This window comes from Podarcis melisellensis, assembly GCF_964234715.1.
Source record: "Podarcis melisellensis genome assembly, chromosome: 9".
Taxonomy (NCBI): Eukaryota; Metazoa; Chordata; class Lepidosauria; order Squamata; family Lacertidae; genus Podarcis; species Podarcis melisellensis.
Window position 1 is genome coordinate 22,669,884 of NC_138541.1, and position 13,089 is coordinate 22,682,972.

Below are 13,089 nucleotides of genomic sequence, written 5' to 3' on the forward strand. Positions count from 1 at the left end.
CAGTTCCAGCCAACATGACCAGTGGTCAGGGCTGATGAAAGTTGAGAGTGTCACAGGGCACATGTCCCTCTTTAAAGTGTCTAGTTCCCTGATTCAGTCATGATATATTATCCTTCCAGGAGCATGGTTGGAGAAAATAGTGGTTGCTCTCACTGCCCCACTGATGGAAACCATTTCCCTCTCGAGAAAGGTAGCTGTGCCATGGTTGAAGAAGTGGAGAATATCTTTTAAAACAGGGACTCCATCTCCCATCAGGCTGAGCCAGTATGGCCTCTGGTTAGAGTCTATGGTAGCTGAGGTCCATCGACAATTGTGGCCACCCCATGCAACTACGCTAAGGTAGTTCCAGGTGATGTATTTTTCAGATGTCCATTGCATTGATTCGGCATAACTGATACTCACAAGGCACATGGAAACAGTGGCATTTCCTAGCTAGTTCAAATGGAAGAGGAAACCACTGAGAGAAATATCACAGAGCAAAACCTGCTACACAGAAATATTGAACGTGCTTCTGAAATGGTAAGAAATGTGCGAAAAGAACAACAAACTAGCCACAACAACCGTAAAAAAGGGTTTTGATGACTTTTCTTTCACTTGCCTGTGTACTAAGTGTTCTAAACAAGGCAGAGGGAAAGCTGTTACAAATATAACTTGAAAGTGTAAACCATTTCCCAGAAGAAGCTAAGGCTGCGGAAGGGAAGGAATCACACAATGTTTGTTTAGATTTAATGGAATTATAATGGAGACCCTTAATTAAGCCCCTTGTATTGCTTTTGGCCAGTGAATGGAACACCAGGGGTGGGAAAACAAATGTGACCTTATGCATCTTCCTAAAGTTTCTAGAATGTTTTGCAAGAAGTGAATCTCAAAACATTAAACAAAACTCTAGCACTATACTAGATGCTCACACTGTCTTGCTGATGAAGCGATCGAATAAAGCCAGCAAAAATATTTTGTGCATATAATTAAAATTCAGCAACTTATAGAAGCTTACTGGAACAAAGTATGAATACACTTCCCAGCAGAAAGACTTAAAGTATGTGCACATTATTCTTAGACTATGCCACTAATAGCTAGCCAATATCATTACACTTGAGTACCAAAATATATTATGCCAGATGGTGTCAGATTCAAAGCTCAGTAGAATGATCCAAACAATACAACAGGTGGACTGGGATTTAGTTTTACTAAGCCACTGCATTATTTGGGAGAGGAAAAGATATGAACCTAGTCTATCTGCTGGGTTTAGTTTATGTTCTTCACTTAATATCTGCCTTCTAACCTATAGAGTTTAGCTGAACTTGATTTTAAAGGAAATGGAGCAGTTGAGTCATATGTGCCTATCTATAGCCAAATCTATCCTAGGACTGATAGAATGTCAGTCCTAAAAATATTCTGGCAAAAATGATGTTGCCCCTCTCCCTTCAGTCTGTTGGAGTGGGGTGGTGGAAGAGGGAGGTAAAAAAGATGGAAGGTGTGGCAGAAAAGGAGAGAAAGAAAAGGGATAGTAGCTAGAGAGAGAGAGAGGGAGAGAAGGAAGGAAGGGGATGGCAGAAAAGAAGAGCAAATGGCAGAAAGAGAAAGGGGATGACTCCACACACTTTTGATTCTGGCCCTATCCCATGCTGACTTTGATTCACTGGCAGGTAGCCCCTGACAGATTCGCCCTGTAGCCCTTGACAGACAAAAGGTTGCCTGTCCCTGTTCTGAGGGATGCTGAACCATACACTCCATACTTACAACTCCTCCTCTCCCCAGCCAGCCAGCTTTAATAATGATTATGATTTACACCAGCCCAGACCTTAGGAATCGTTTATTCTGATGCAGGTTATGTCTGGTGCCAACAAAAGCCTTGACTACAGCTACATAGGCAGGGATAATTGATGTGGGATGGAAGTGGAGAGTGTGCAATGCCTCTATTGTTATGGGATTAGAAGTACTGCAAACAGACTGTCCTTCTGACTATATGTAGGTATGGGAATATATTGCAAGAGGCATTTTAGGATCAAGGCTGGTCTGCTTTTGAGAACCTTATCACTACCATCTTCTGCAATTCTAAAGATGCCAATATGCAATGCCTGCTCTGCTTTTGATTCCTCCCCTCTGTGCCCTTTTTAGATCTCAATGAGTGTGGTCTGAAACCAAGACCATGCAAACACCGGTGCATGAATACCTATGGCAGCTACAAGTGTTATTGTCTGAATGGATACATGCTTATGCCAGATGGATCATGTTCTAGTAAGTCAAGACCCTTCTGTTTAGGGTTTTTTTTTAATTGATTAAAGAAAACGTTGCCGCAAGTAAAGGATGAACGGTCTGCTAAACTGGAAAAGCAAACAATAAAAATGGAATAATTCATCTCATTATTTTTATTATTGCAAGATATATGGGATGGACAGAGCAGTTTCTTTGCAGCCCATGTTCATCGATAAATCTGTTCTGTCCTGTTTCAGAAAATAATCACATGAAAAATATTAATTAGTGTTTCAGTGTGTGTGTGTAAAAATATGGGGTTGTATCCAATGTCAGTCATAAGCAGAGTAGACCAACAGTAATTAAATGACATACCTAACTTAGGTCCTTAATTTCAACGACCCTACTCACAGTAGAACTTAGTTATATACAGCCCTTGTACTTTGTCATGAACTGTATGTAACTAAGTTCTACTGTACTTCGTCAATACATGCATTTCAAAATATATTTTATCTTAAAATCTACATTCTTGATGAATTTTGGTTTGGGTTTTTTGAGCCAAGAACTGAAAGGCAATATTTGGAGTAGTAGAAGGACAATTACTGTAGCTTCCAATTCACACATTTGTCTGGGTTGTGTGGATCAGGTCAGTTAATTTTGGAGTAGGCAGAAATTGAATTTCTTCGAAATATACAAGCACAGCCTCTCTTTTACTCACAATCAGCTCATCTGGGAATGTTGTTCTTAGCAAGAGCTGCAACATACCTGGCTGTGTGTTACTGTACAATGTAAACGCAAGTCACTAAAACTGTCAAGCGCCTGCTGGTTTCTGTGTTTGGAAACCATAGTACAAAACTCCCCAGTGGCCAGGTTCTTCCTTTCTCTTACAAAAGCGAATATTTTGAATACTTCACAGCACCAAGAATGGGAGAGGGAATGACGGAACCTTCCCTACAGCCAAGAGATTAGATTTTAGAAGGAGGGTTTCAGATAAAAGCATACCAGTTTCTCCTAAGAATGGAAATTGCTTTTCATTAGTGAGTTCACTGAAAGATCCATTCTGCAAAAACCCAGCGGCCAACCTCTTGAGTAATTTCAAGGTTCAGAAAGTCACAGGGTGGTTACAGATATAGCCATTCTGTCACATGCTTTTCCCATATCAGTACCTGGGACTGTTTGACAGAAGAATACGGACAATTAAAATCACCACAGGATAGGGTGGTCATTTGAATAATGGAGTCCCTCTATACTGGAGCTTTGCTGTACAACAGCCTTCTCCAACTGGGTACCCTGCAGTTGTTTTAGACTACAACTCCCATCAGTGCCTTCTAGCTTGGCCAGAAGTCAAGAATGATGGCAGTCTTAGTCCAGCAACACCTGGAGGTTCACCAGATTGAGGATGGTTCCTGCACTAAGTAGGTGAGATCAAACAAACATGTTTTGTTCTCCAAGAAGCCCTGTCTATCTAATTCCATATTGTCTACACTGACTGGCAGAAGCTCCCCAGGGTTCCAGGCAGGCAATCTCTCACCTTCTTACCTGGAGATACCAGGGATTAAACCTGGGAGCTTCTGCAAGCAAGACACATGCTCTATCACTGAGCTATGCCTCCCTTCCCCAATCTCACAAAGCCTCTGAAATGTTGTTGTTGATAACAGATAATTTCATTTGTATGATGTTCCCACAGACGCTCTCTCATGTTCCATGGCAAACTGTCAGTACGGCTGTGATGTTGTGAAAGGGGAGGTGCGGTGCCGTTGTCCTTCCCCAGGCTTGCAACTAGCTCCTGATGGTAGAACTTGTGTAGGTAAGTCAAAAGTTTTAAGCGTGTTATTTCTCCCTTTCATGCACACTGGGAAATTCTGGGCAGCAGTGGTTGTTGTTGGCCATTGACACTGGTGGGTGGGAGGCAAGACATCTAGCTTTACACGGAGCTACATCAGATGGTTGTTTGGCTGAAACACACACACACACACACACACACGGTTGACCACACTGCTTTATGGTTGACCATCACCAGGAGCGATGCCTTGATGCCTTCCACATGCGCTACATCAGGAAGATTTGGGGGATGCCATAGCAGGACAGAGCCTCAAACAAAAATGTGCTCTCCCAAGCTCACATTCCCAGCATCTTCACACTCCTGTCTCAGCGACATCTACACTGGCTTGGTCACGTCCACAGAACAGAAGCTGGCAGGATCCCCAAGGACGTGCTCCATGTGGAGCTGGCTTCTGACACCAGGTCCCTTGGCAGACCAACTCTGCATTACAAAGAAGTCCGCAAATGTGACAGGATAGCTGACAACACATGGGGGAATCCCTTGCAGATGACCACAGTGCCTGGAGACAATCAGTCAGGTCATGTATCCACAGCAGTGACCAGAGGAGAAATGATCGCTAGGAGGAGTGCAGAGGGGGGGAAATATCATGGTACATGCCGTCATCTGCCCCAGCTGCAACAAAACATGTCTCTCCTGTATTGGTCTCTACAGCCACAGCAGGCACTGTAACTCTCCAATGGTTTGACTTTACCCCTGAATGTGCACTCTTTTATTATCTCCTGAGACAGACGGATGCCAGCTGCAAAACACACACACACCCTAATAGCACATGCTTAAAACTGCCCATTTTTACCTGAGACAGACTATATATTTTGTTGCCTATCCTTTCTGCGTATGTACTTGAAAGTACTGTAACTCGCACTGTGATCAAGGAAGCTTACTCCTAAGTGCAGCCTTCACCAACTTATTTTTTCCTGATAGACTAACAAGAGCAGAGCTAATTAAAAAGCTTGCAGTCCTGCTGCCACTTTGTCATCTACAAAGACGACTTAGGTAATATGTTGCAGGGGAGAAGCACAGGAGCTGACACTTTGATCAGGCTGGATACAGCTAAACTAGGGGTGGGTACAATGCGTCTAGATGTTGCTGGATTACAGATCCTATAAGCCCTCAATCTTGGCCATGCTGGCTCTGGGGCTGATGGAAGTTGGAGTCCAGCAACATCTGGAGGGCACAAAACTATACATGGGTGTTTTGTGTGAGTTCACCCAGTGACTTTTAATTAAAATTAAAGGCAATATCTAATAGTGAATGAATTGATGCACATCAGCACTGGGGGGAAAGGGAAAGGTCAAAGTCTCAGAGTGGAGTTTTGAAAATACTGCCTGACACATTTTGAGAATGATCTTCTCAGGAGCAAAGGGTCACTGTATTTCTTACCCTGGTACCTCGGCAGAAACAATTCACTCAGGAAATATTTTTGTGAAAGAACATTTTCATGACTGAAGGAATGTTCCCTGAGTGAGTTTATTCAACTGGTTCAACAGTAATATATATGAAGACCTTTTGCCCCAGGATTGATCGTTCTTGAAATGTGTCGGACAACTTTCAGACTATAACAAGCCACCTATTTTAAGCATGAGTCTGGCGCTTTGCATCTTTCCCTTACTGCCCCCCAACAAAAACTGTTGCTAATGCCCCTCAAGTTTCTCCTACAATCAGTACTTCACCAAAAATCACATGGATAACTGTATACTGTACTAAAATCTATTCAGGTTTGGGAAACAAAACTGAACTGTGTTACTCCTATATCCAGTTTTACAGACACTTTAAAGCTCTGTGTCTAAGCTTGGTGGGGTTTTTTTGGGTTCTGGCATTTTCCTGGGCAGACCTGCATCTTACTGCTGAATTGGAGCAAACAACAATCTGCAAAAAAATCTGGTTTTAACACAGTATAACGTGGATTTCCCCAGGGAAAGCTCTGGGACAATAAAACTCCAGCACTCATACATGGAACTTTAAAGTCCAGTCCTGTACCTAGAACTGTGGCATAAAAGGAAGTCTTGTGTGTGACCTGAGTTTGGGAGGGGAGAGCCTTGGAGAAATGGGTGGGGAGAGACAGAAAAGTTGAGCATGGATATGCCTTAAAAACAAAATTGTATTTTCTGTGAGGCAGTTTAAAACACAAAGCTGGAGCAAAAGGTAATTTCCAAAAAGTATTTTTGACCTTCTGGTTTTGTCGCATGAGCGTACTTTTGGATGTACTATGATTAAGCCTTTTAGTGAAATTAATGGATTTCTACTTGTAGATGTGGATGAATGTGCCACTGGCAGAGTTACCTGTCCTCGGTTCAGGAAGTGCGTCAATACCTTTGGAAGCTATATTTGCAAGTGCCATAAAGGATTTGATTTGATGTACATTGGAGGCAAATACCAGTGTTACGGTAATGAAATGAGCTGATCACAAAAGCATTCCTAGAAGAAAACTGTGCAAAATATAATGTTACTCCAATTCTACCTACTTATTACAGGAGGCATAGGCAGTCTTCCCTTCTGTGATGTGCACAACAGCCCATCAAGAGACCCACCCCCCAAAACACAGTAGCCCTGCATCTTCAGTGCAGCTCCACCACCACTGAGCCTCTGGGCTTGCCGATCAGAAGGTCGGTGGTTTGAATCCCCGCGATGGGGTGAGCTCCCGTTGCTCGGTCCCAGCTCCTGCCAACCTAGCAGTTTGAAAGCACCTCAAAGTGCAAGTAGATAAATAGGTACCGCTCCGGCGGGAAGGTAAACAGCGTTTCTGTGCACTGCTTTGGTTTCGCCAGAAGTGGCTTAGTCATGCTGACCACATAACCCAGAAAAACTGTCTGCGGACAAACGCCGGCTCCCTCGGCCGGTAAAGCGAGATGATTGCTGCAACCCCAGAGTCAGGGGTCCTTTATCTTTACCTTTATTGAGATATGCAGGTCTATATCTCCCATAATGTGTAGTTCCATCCTTAGAATACAGAAACTTTCCCTCACATTGGGCTAGAATTGATGCCTCCATTACTTCTCCCATTTTTTAGGTCGGGGATAATACTGCAGAGTCCACAAACTCCTCTCTGGTGGATAAAGCAGTTCAGACAGCACATCGACAAATCTGCATAGTCCCCGTTTTTCTGTAACTGCACAGAAGTTGTCTTCAATTCCTTAAGAGTTACTTGAGTGCTAAATTTTTTAAAAAGTATTGCATTCACACTAACTGGCGTTACAGCCGATACCTCATCTTGATGGTCATGAGTTTTCTCGTTCCCAATCAGCCTGCTTAAAATGGAGACAGATTCCAGTGTGATTTGCATGTGGTAGAATACTAATTTAAGATTTACTGAGATTTAGGGGATAAGAGGCTGTGGAAGGGAAAGATTTTTTATAGCCGCTGCACAAACTCTTCACAATGAACTAATTTGCAAAGTCCTGAAATAGCTAACGTAGGCCTTATCCATTAAAATAATCTATGACCTGTCAGCAGGATTTTGTTCTTGCGAAGGCCCGTGCATATAACAAACTTTTTGGTAACACAGTGACCTCTCCAACAATTCCTGTGCAAATAAAGGTCCACATTCGGATTTATTGCAGGCTCAGGTGCAGAGAACTCTTTGCCGCAGAAATCCCGAACATTGCTATTGCTAATCACCACTGAGCAATCCGTTACTGAGGTTTTTCGAAAAGATTTTTGACAAACTGGAAGCTAACACATGCATTAGGCTCTACTCCCACCTGAGAAGAGAAGACGATATGTGCCATTGAGCAAATATCGGCCCTATGGTAGCAGTTGTTAGTCATCTAGCTGGCGTCACTGCTTCTGCTGTTGAAACTGATGATACCGCATACTCCTCCATGCTTCAGCACCCAAATAGGGGCCCAGTGCCTCATAACCTGGACTAGACCAGGGGTCAGCAAACTTTTTCAGCAGGGGGCTGGTCCACTGTCCCTCAGACGTTGTGGGGGGCCGGACTATATTTTGAAAAAATAAATAAATATGAACGAATTCCTATGCCCCACAAATAACCCAGAGATGCATTTTAAATAAAAGGACACATTCTACTCATGTAAAAACATGCTGATTCCTGAACCGTCTGCGGGCCAGATTGAGGAAGCGATTGGGCCGCATCCGGTCCCCGGGCCTTAGGTTGCCTACCCATAGGCTAGACAACAAACGGGAGTGTTGCACAGCTGCTTCAGCTACCCCACACCACAGTTCCTCAGGGGAACTGTGAGAACGTGCAAGCAGTAAAGCAAAAGTGCTGTATCTCAGGGTTCAAGCATCTGCTTTGCATGTGAAAAGTCCCAGATTCAATTCCTAGCATCTCTAGGTGAGGCTGGGAGATGCCCTTTCCTGAAAGCCCAGAGAGCTGCTGCCCGTTAATGTGGCCAGCCCTGAGATCTTCGGATGAAGGGCGGTAGATAAATTAAATATAATGGTGGTGAAAGTACTGAGCTAGATGGATCAATGCTCTGACTCAGTAGAAGACATAAAACTTTCCTAAAACTTTCACCCAAAAGATTGGAATCCTCAAAATATTGGCCAAACTCCTGTAAATAACCAATATTTTCCCCAACTGTTTATGGAGGAACCACGTAGTCAGCCAAATATAATTTGAACCGAGTGGATTTTGCACATCCTAATATGCATTTGGAAGTGTGTTGAATGTTTTCATGAAGCGAATTACTCGTTTTTTGTTGTTTTGTTGTTTTTTAAAAAACATATATTTATTTTCTTTCCCACTTGTAAGTTATAATTAGAATGGCCTAAAATGTCTCAGCCATTCCTTCTCGGCTGCCTTCCTACAGAATTTCCAATGCCTCTTAAAAAACCATTTACTAAAAATATGCAAGCATTTGCTGCGGCAGAAGGGTTACTTCCAAAGACTATTTTGAACATCAAGTGTTGGGGCTGGGCCTCAGAATACTGATAAAGTCAATCATTTGTCAACTTCTTTTTATTTTCACAATTGGTGTTTCAGTATGTTAAAATATAAATACAATTTCTTTCAGGGATGGGAAACCTGTGGCCAGTGCCAGATTTACGTATTAGCTAAACAAGCTATAGCTTAGTGCTCCACTCTCTTGGGAGGCCCCAAAAAATTTAAAGGAAAAAAACCTGGATGTACATTTCCAAAATATAAGATAAAAAAATAAATAAAATAAAACCTACATACAGCAACAGTATTTTGTGTTGTGTAGGCTCCTATGATGTAAGTACAGTGGTACCTCGGGTTAAGTACTTAATTTGTTCTGGAGGTTTGTACTTAACCTGAAACTGTTCTCAACCTGAAGCAAAGTTCTTAACCTTATTAGCACTATTTCTGGGTTAGGGGAGTCTGTAACTTGAAGCGTATGTAACCTGAAGCATATGTAACCTGAGGTACCACTGAGGTACCACTGTAATAGGCCGTGCCTGCTAGCCTGCTCCCTAAAATATCACTGGTTTGCTCATTTCTATATACAGGGCGCCCATAAATTACCATATAGCATACTGAATATTCGTCAAAACAAAAACAAAAACAGTGACAATTTGTTGTTGACAAAGGACAGCTGGACATATAAAGGGCCCCATTACCTCCAGTAGCTTAAACCTAAATCCTGGCTTGTGGCCCTCCTTGATGTTGGTGGACTCCAACTCACATCCGTCCCAGCCAGCATGCCCAATGGTCAGAGATAATAGAAGATCATCAATTACTGGAGGGCCACAGATTACCTATTCCTGATTTGCTTCACTATTTCAGCAAGCAAGAGAATGATAATTGATGTTCAGTTTTAAAATGTGCCCTATGATTGCTATCACACGAGTTTCATGCAATGCTTTTCGTTTCAGACATAGATGAATGCTCACTTGGCCAATATCAGTGCGGGAGTTTTTCACAGTGTTACAATACACAGGGATCTTACAAATGCAAATGTAAAGAAGGATACAGAGGTGACGGAATGAACTGCATAAGTACGTAATGATCATTTTCTTCTTGAATTCCAAATCCCGAAACATCGCCAGGCATCCTCGTGCCATCACACTCATCTAATTTTGAAGGAATGGATAGTGTATTTAAAGTTTTATGAGCCTTGATATGCCAGTGTAAAAATAAATTTCCTCAAGCACTTTTCGTTTTTAGAATGAAAAGCCAGTGGTCGTAGTTTGCAGTTACATCTCTGTACATTGCTCTAATTGTTTTAATGTTTTGCAGTCTGCAGCTTTTCTTAGGAATATGGTCTGCTTGCCTAAGCCTTTCCTGTTGACTGCTATTAATGCTTTTCCTGTCATGGTGTGCATTGCATAAAATTGTAATTCTCAGTAGTTAACTTCAGCAGATCACACACGTCTCTATGATTTCATTATAGAGTTCAAGTACTAAGCAATGTGGTCTTTCTTAAGAAGCCTCCACAGCCATGTACGCACTAGTCCCTCTTTGAGTTGAAAGCTATTTTCCTACTTTGCACTATCAGTTGCTTTTCGCAGCTCAGGGCCTCAGTGCCCATTTCAGCAAGCCTCCCTTGAAGCATATAGTTATAGCTTGATCTTAACTGAACATTTGGAAGTCATTGGCTTAACCCAGTGGAGTCTGGTCAGGTTCAGTGGCAGAATGTGCAGAAAGCTCCAAATTCAATGCTTTATAATTAGGATTTAAGGTAGCAGGTAGCCCTCTGCCTGAAACCTTGGAGAGGTAAGGCCACCTGAAAAGAAGACAGAGTTTGACCAGGTGAACCAATGGTTTGATTCAGTATAAGGAAGCATGGTATGTTCACTGTTTTCGCTGAAAATAGTTATATGTCAAGAAACACAGGAGAAAGGAAGAAAACCTTTAAAGATGTCTTTATAGACATCCGCATTTGTAAATTCTGTTCCCCAAATTACTCCTTCCTGTTGTCTGAAGCATGTTGAAATCTTTAGGGACTTTGCATGGTACAGTCACCTCTGAGTTTGTAAAGTTGGAGAGTTTATAAAGTTATAGAAGCAAATAGTAACTTCTGTTTCCTGCATGCTTTTGACAGCATGTGACTAGCTTTTAAGAGAGATCTGAGTATCTGTGCAAGAGAAGCTGCTTCTGGCTTCTTAGGCTTTGCTTGTTGGGAGGGATTTTCCGCATGTGAATTAGAAACGTGCTTGCTTGTCATTGTGAAGAAACAAGATTGGTAGTGTGGTTATTGTTGGACTGCACAGACACCTGACTTGGTCCGTCAACCTGCATGAAAGACTTTGATGGATCCAAATAGGTGATTTTCAAAGATGTCTTTCTTTCGAGAACGCGACTGATAGCCTTGCTGATAGTGCTAAATCTTTCACCAGCTTTCGATATTATTGAAAATGAGACGGGTTTTGGCTCAGCTGAGGCGCATGGCAGAGGTGAACGGGATCCTTTTAATGTGCTTCTCTCTGAGATGGCATATCAGAGGGAAATGTGGGGTAAGGGATGGTCTCTGTCTGTCTTTGTACCGCTCCTAATGCAGTGAGGCTTCAACCCTTAGACCTTTAGATGTTTGGATGACAGATAACCAATGCAACGGTTGCAGCAAATGATCAATCCTCTTCCTTAACAATAATTCCTTTGTGGGTTTCTTCATTTTTGTGGGGAAGTAAGGATGTCGTTATAGCTTTTCAAACACTAAGTGTCTCAGTCATCTGAAAAGATTATTTGTTCTATGTCAAGGCTAGATGGCTATTTGTATTTACCTTATAGACGAAGCCTATAAACTACAACAAAAGCACATGTTAAACTTGCTAGGAAGAAGCTGCTAAAAATGTCCTCCCTTCAATCCCGATTACATCACCCAAAGATGACCCTTTGAAATTAATGAACATGGGTTGACTCTGAGTGGAACTTTGTTAGACACAATACAAAGTCTAGACTTAACCTGCTGTGTAAATTGTCACATTGCACTGTGAATCTCCAGAGCCTTGCTTCACATTTCTAGTGGCTAATGCCAAGGACATGGGAGACACAGATTGTACCGTGATGGCCCGAATATAAGCCACACCTTTAAAATTGGGAGGGTGGGAAAGGAAAATAAAAATAAGAAATACCCAAATATAAGCTGCATTGCCAGTGGCCTTTCCCCTTCCTCACTCTCTCCCTTCCTGGCCTTGGGGGAGAAGACGGGGACTATGCGCGGGGTGGGCGCCATTTTGCCATTCTCCTGGCACTGTTTGCCCCATGATCCTGGCTGCATACTGTAAGGTTGCAAATTTGGGGGGGGGGGAATGAGGCTTATATTCAAGCCAATACGGTAATAGAAGTGTTCCAATATGTTTTGGTGTACATCCTAAGAGTAGGGTCAGAGACAGTTTGAGTCCCTGCACCAATGCTACAGCGTATTGATGTTGCTTAGCAAGCACCACCATGCAGCCTAGCTCTGTCATGCAAGACTATCCTGGTGGGATGGGGCTATATCACAACATGGGTCATTTAGGCCTACAGAAACCACAGAGGAACTCTTTCTAAGTATAGAATCACATTTCAGCAGCAGAGACTCAATTCACACCTTATGGCACTGCAGCTTAGGCCAATTCATATATGTAGAACTCACCCTACCCTGAACAAATACCTTAATATTTCAGCCAGATAGTCTTGTACTTATAGTTTTTCAAAACCTATAGTTTTCCTTCACTTCAGAGGTATTCATGTACACTTTTCATGTGCTCAGTTTGTGGGTTCTTGAGTGTGTTGGTTGTGTCAGATTTGATTCAGTGTTTTCAAACACATCCCTGAAAAGACCATGTCCTATACTGTGGTCTGCGGTTGACCAGCGGTCCACAAACTTCATTCAGGTGGTTTGCAGCATGTCTATAAAAATATAATGAAAAACCAGCGTCTAGCACAGAGCGTTACAATTGCTGCAACAGGCAGAAAAAAAATATATAACTGGTCCACCAAGATCCTCAGCAATTTTCAAGTGGTCCATGGGAATAAAGTCTGGGGACCATTGATCAGCTTGAACCTTGCACAATATTCTCATTGTTATGAAAGGGTGTGTATGAGCAATAATATCAATCACATTTCAAAAGTAAAAGAGAGGAGGAAAGGAACTGGTATTAACAAATGCTGTGAGTAATGCGATGCTGTTCATATAATCATGAAGCAA

The 13,089-nt window shown here is 42.4% G+C and overlaps 1 protein-coding gene across 4 annotated transcripts in view; it reads left to right on the plus strand.

The window, feature by feature from the left end:
* NPNT (nephronectin) overlaps positions 1-13,089 on the plus strand; it is a 61,813-nt gene that overhangs the window by 35,205 nt on the left and 13,519 nt on the right. For all 4 annotated transcript variants that reach the window (XM_081925005.1, XM_081925006.1, XM_081925007.1 and 1 more), the window contains 4 exons: positions 2,119-2,238; positions 3,881-4,000; positions 6,286-6,420; positions 9,833-9,955. In XM_081925005.1, coding sequence (XP_081781131.1) covers positions 2,119-2,238; positions 3,881-4,000; positions 6,286-6,420; positions 9,833-9,955 — 498 coding nt within the window. The remainder of the gene's footprint in view (positions 1-2,118; positions 2,239-3,880; positions 4,001-6,285; positions 6,421-9,832; positions 9,956-13,089) is intronic.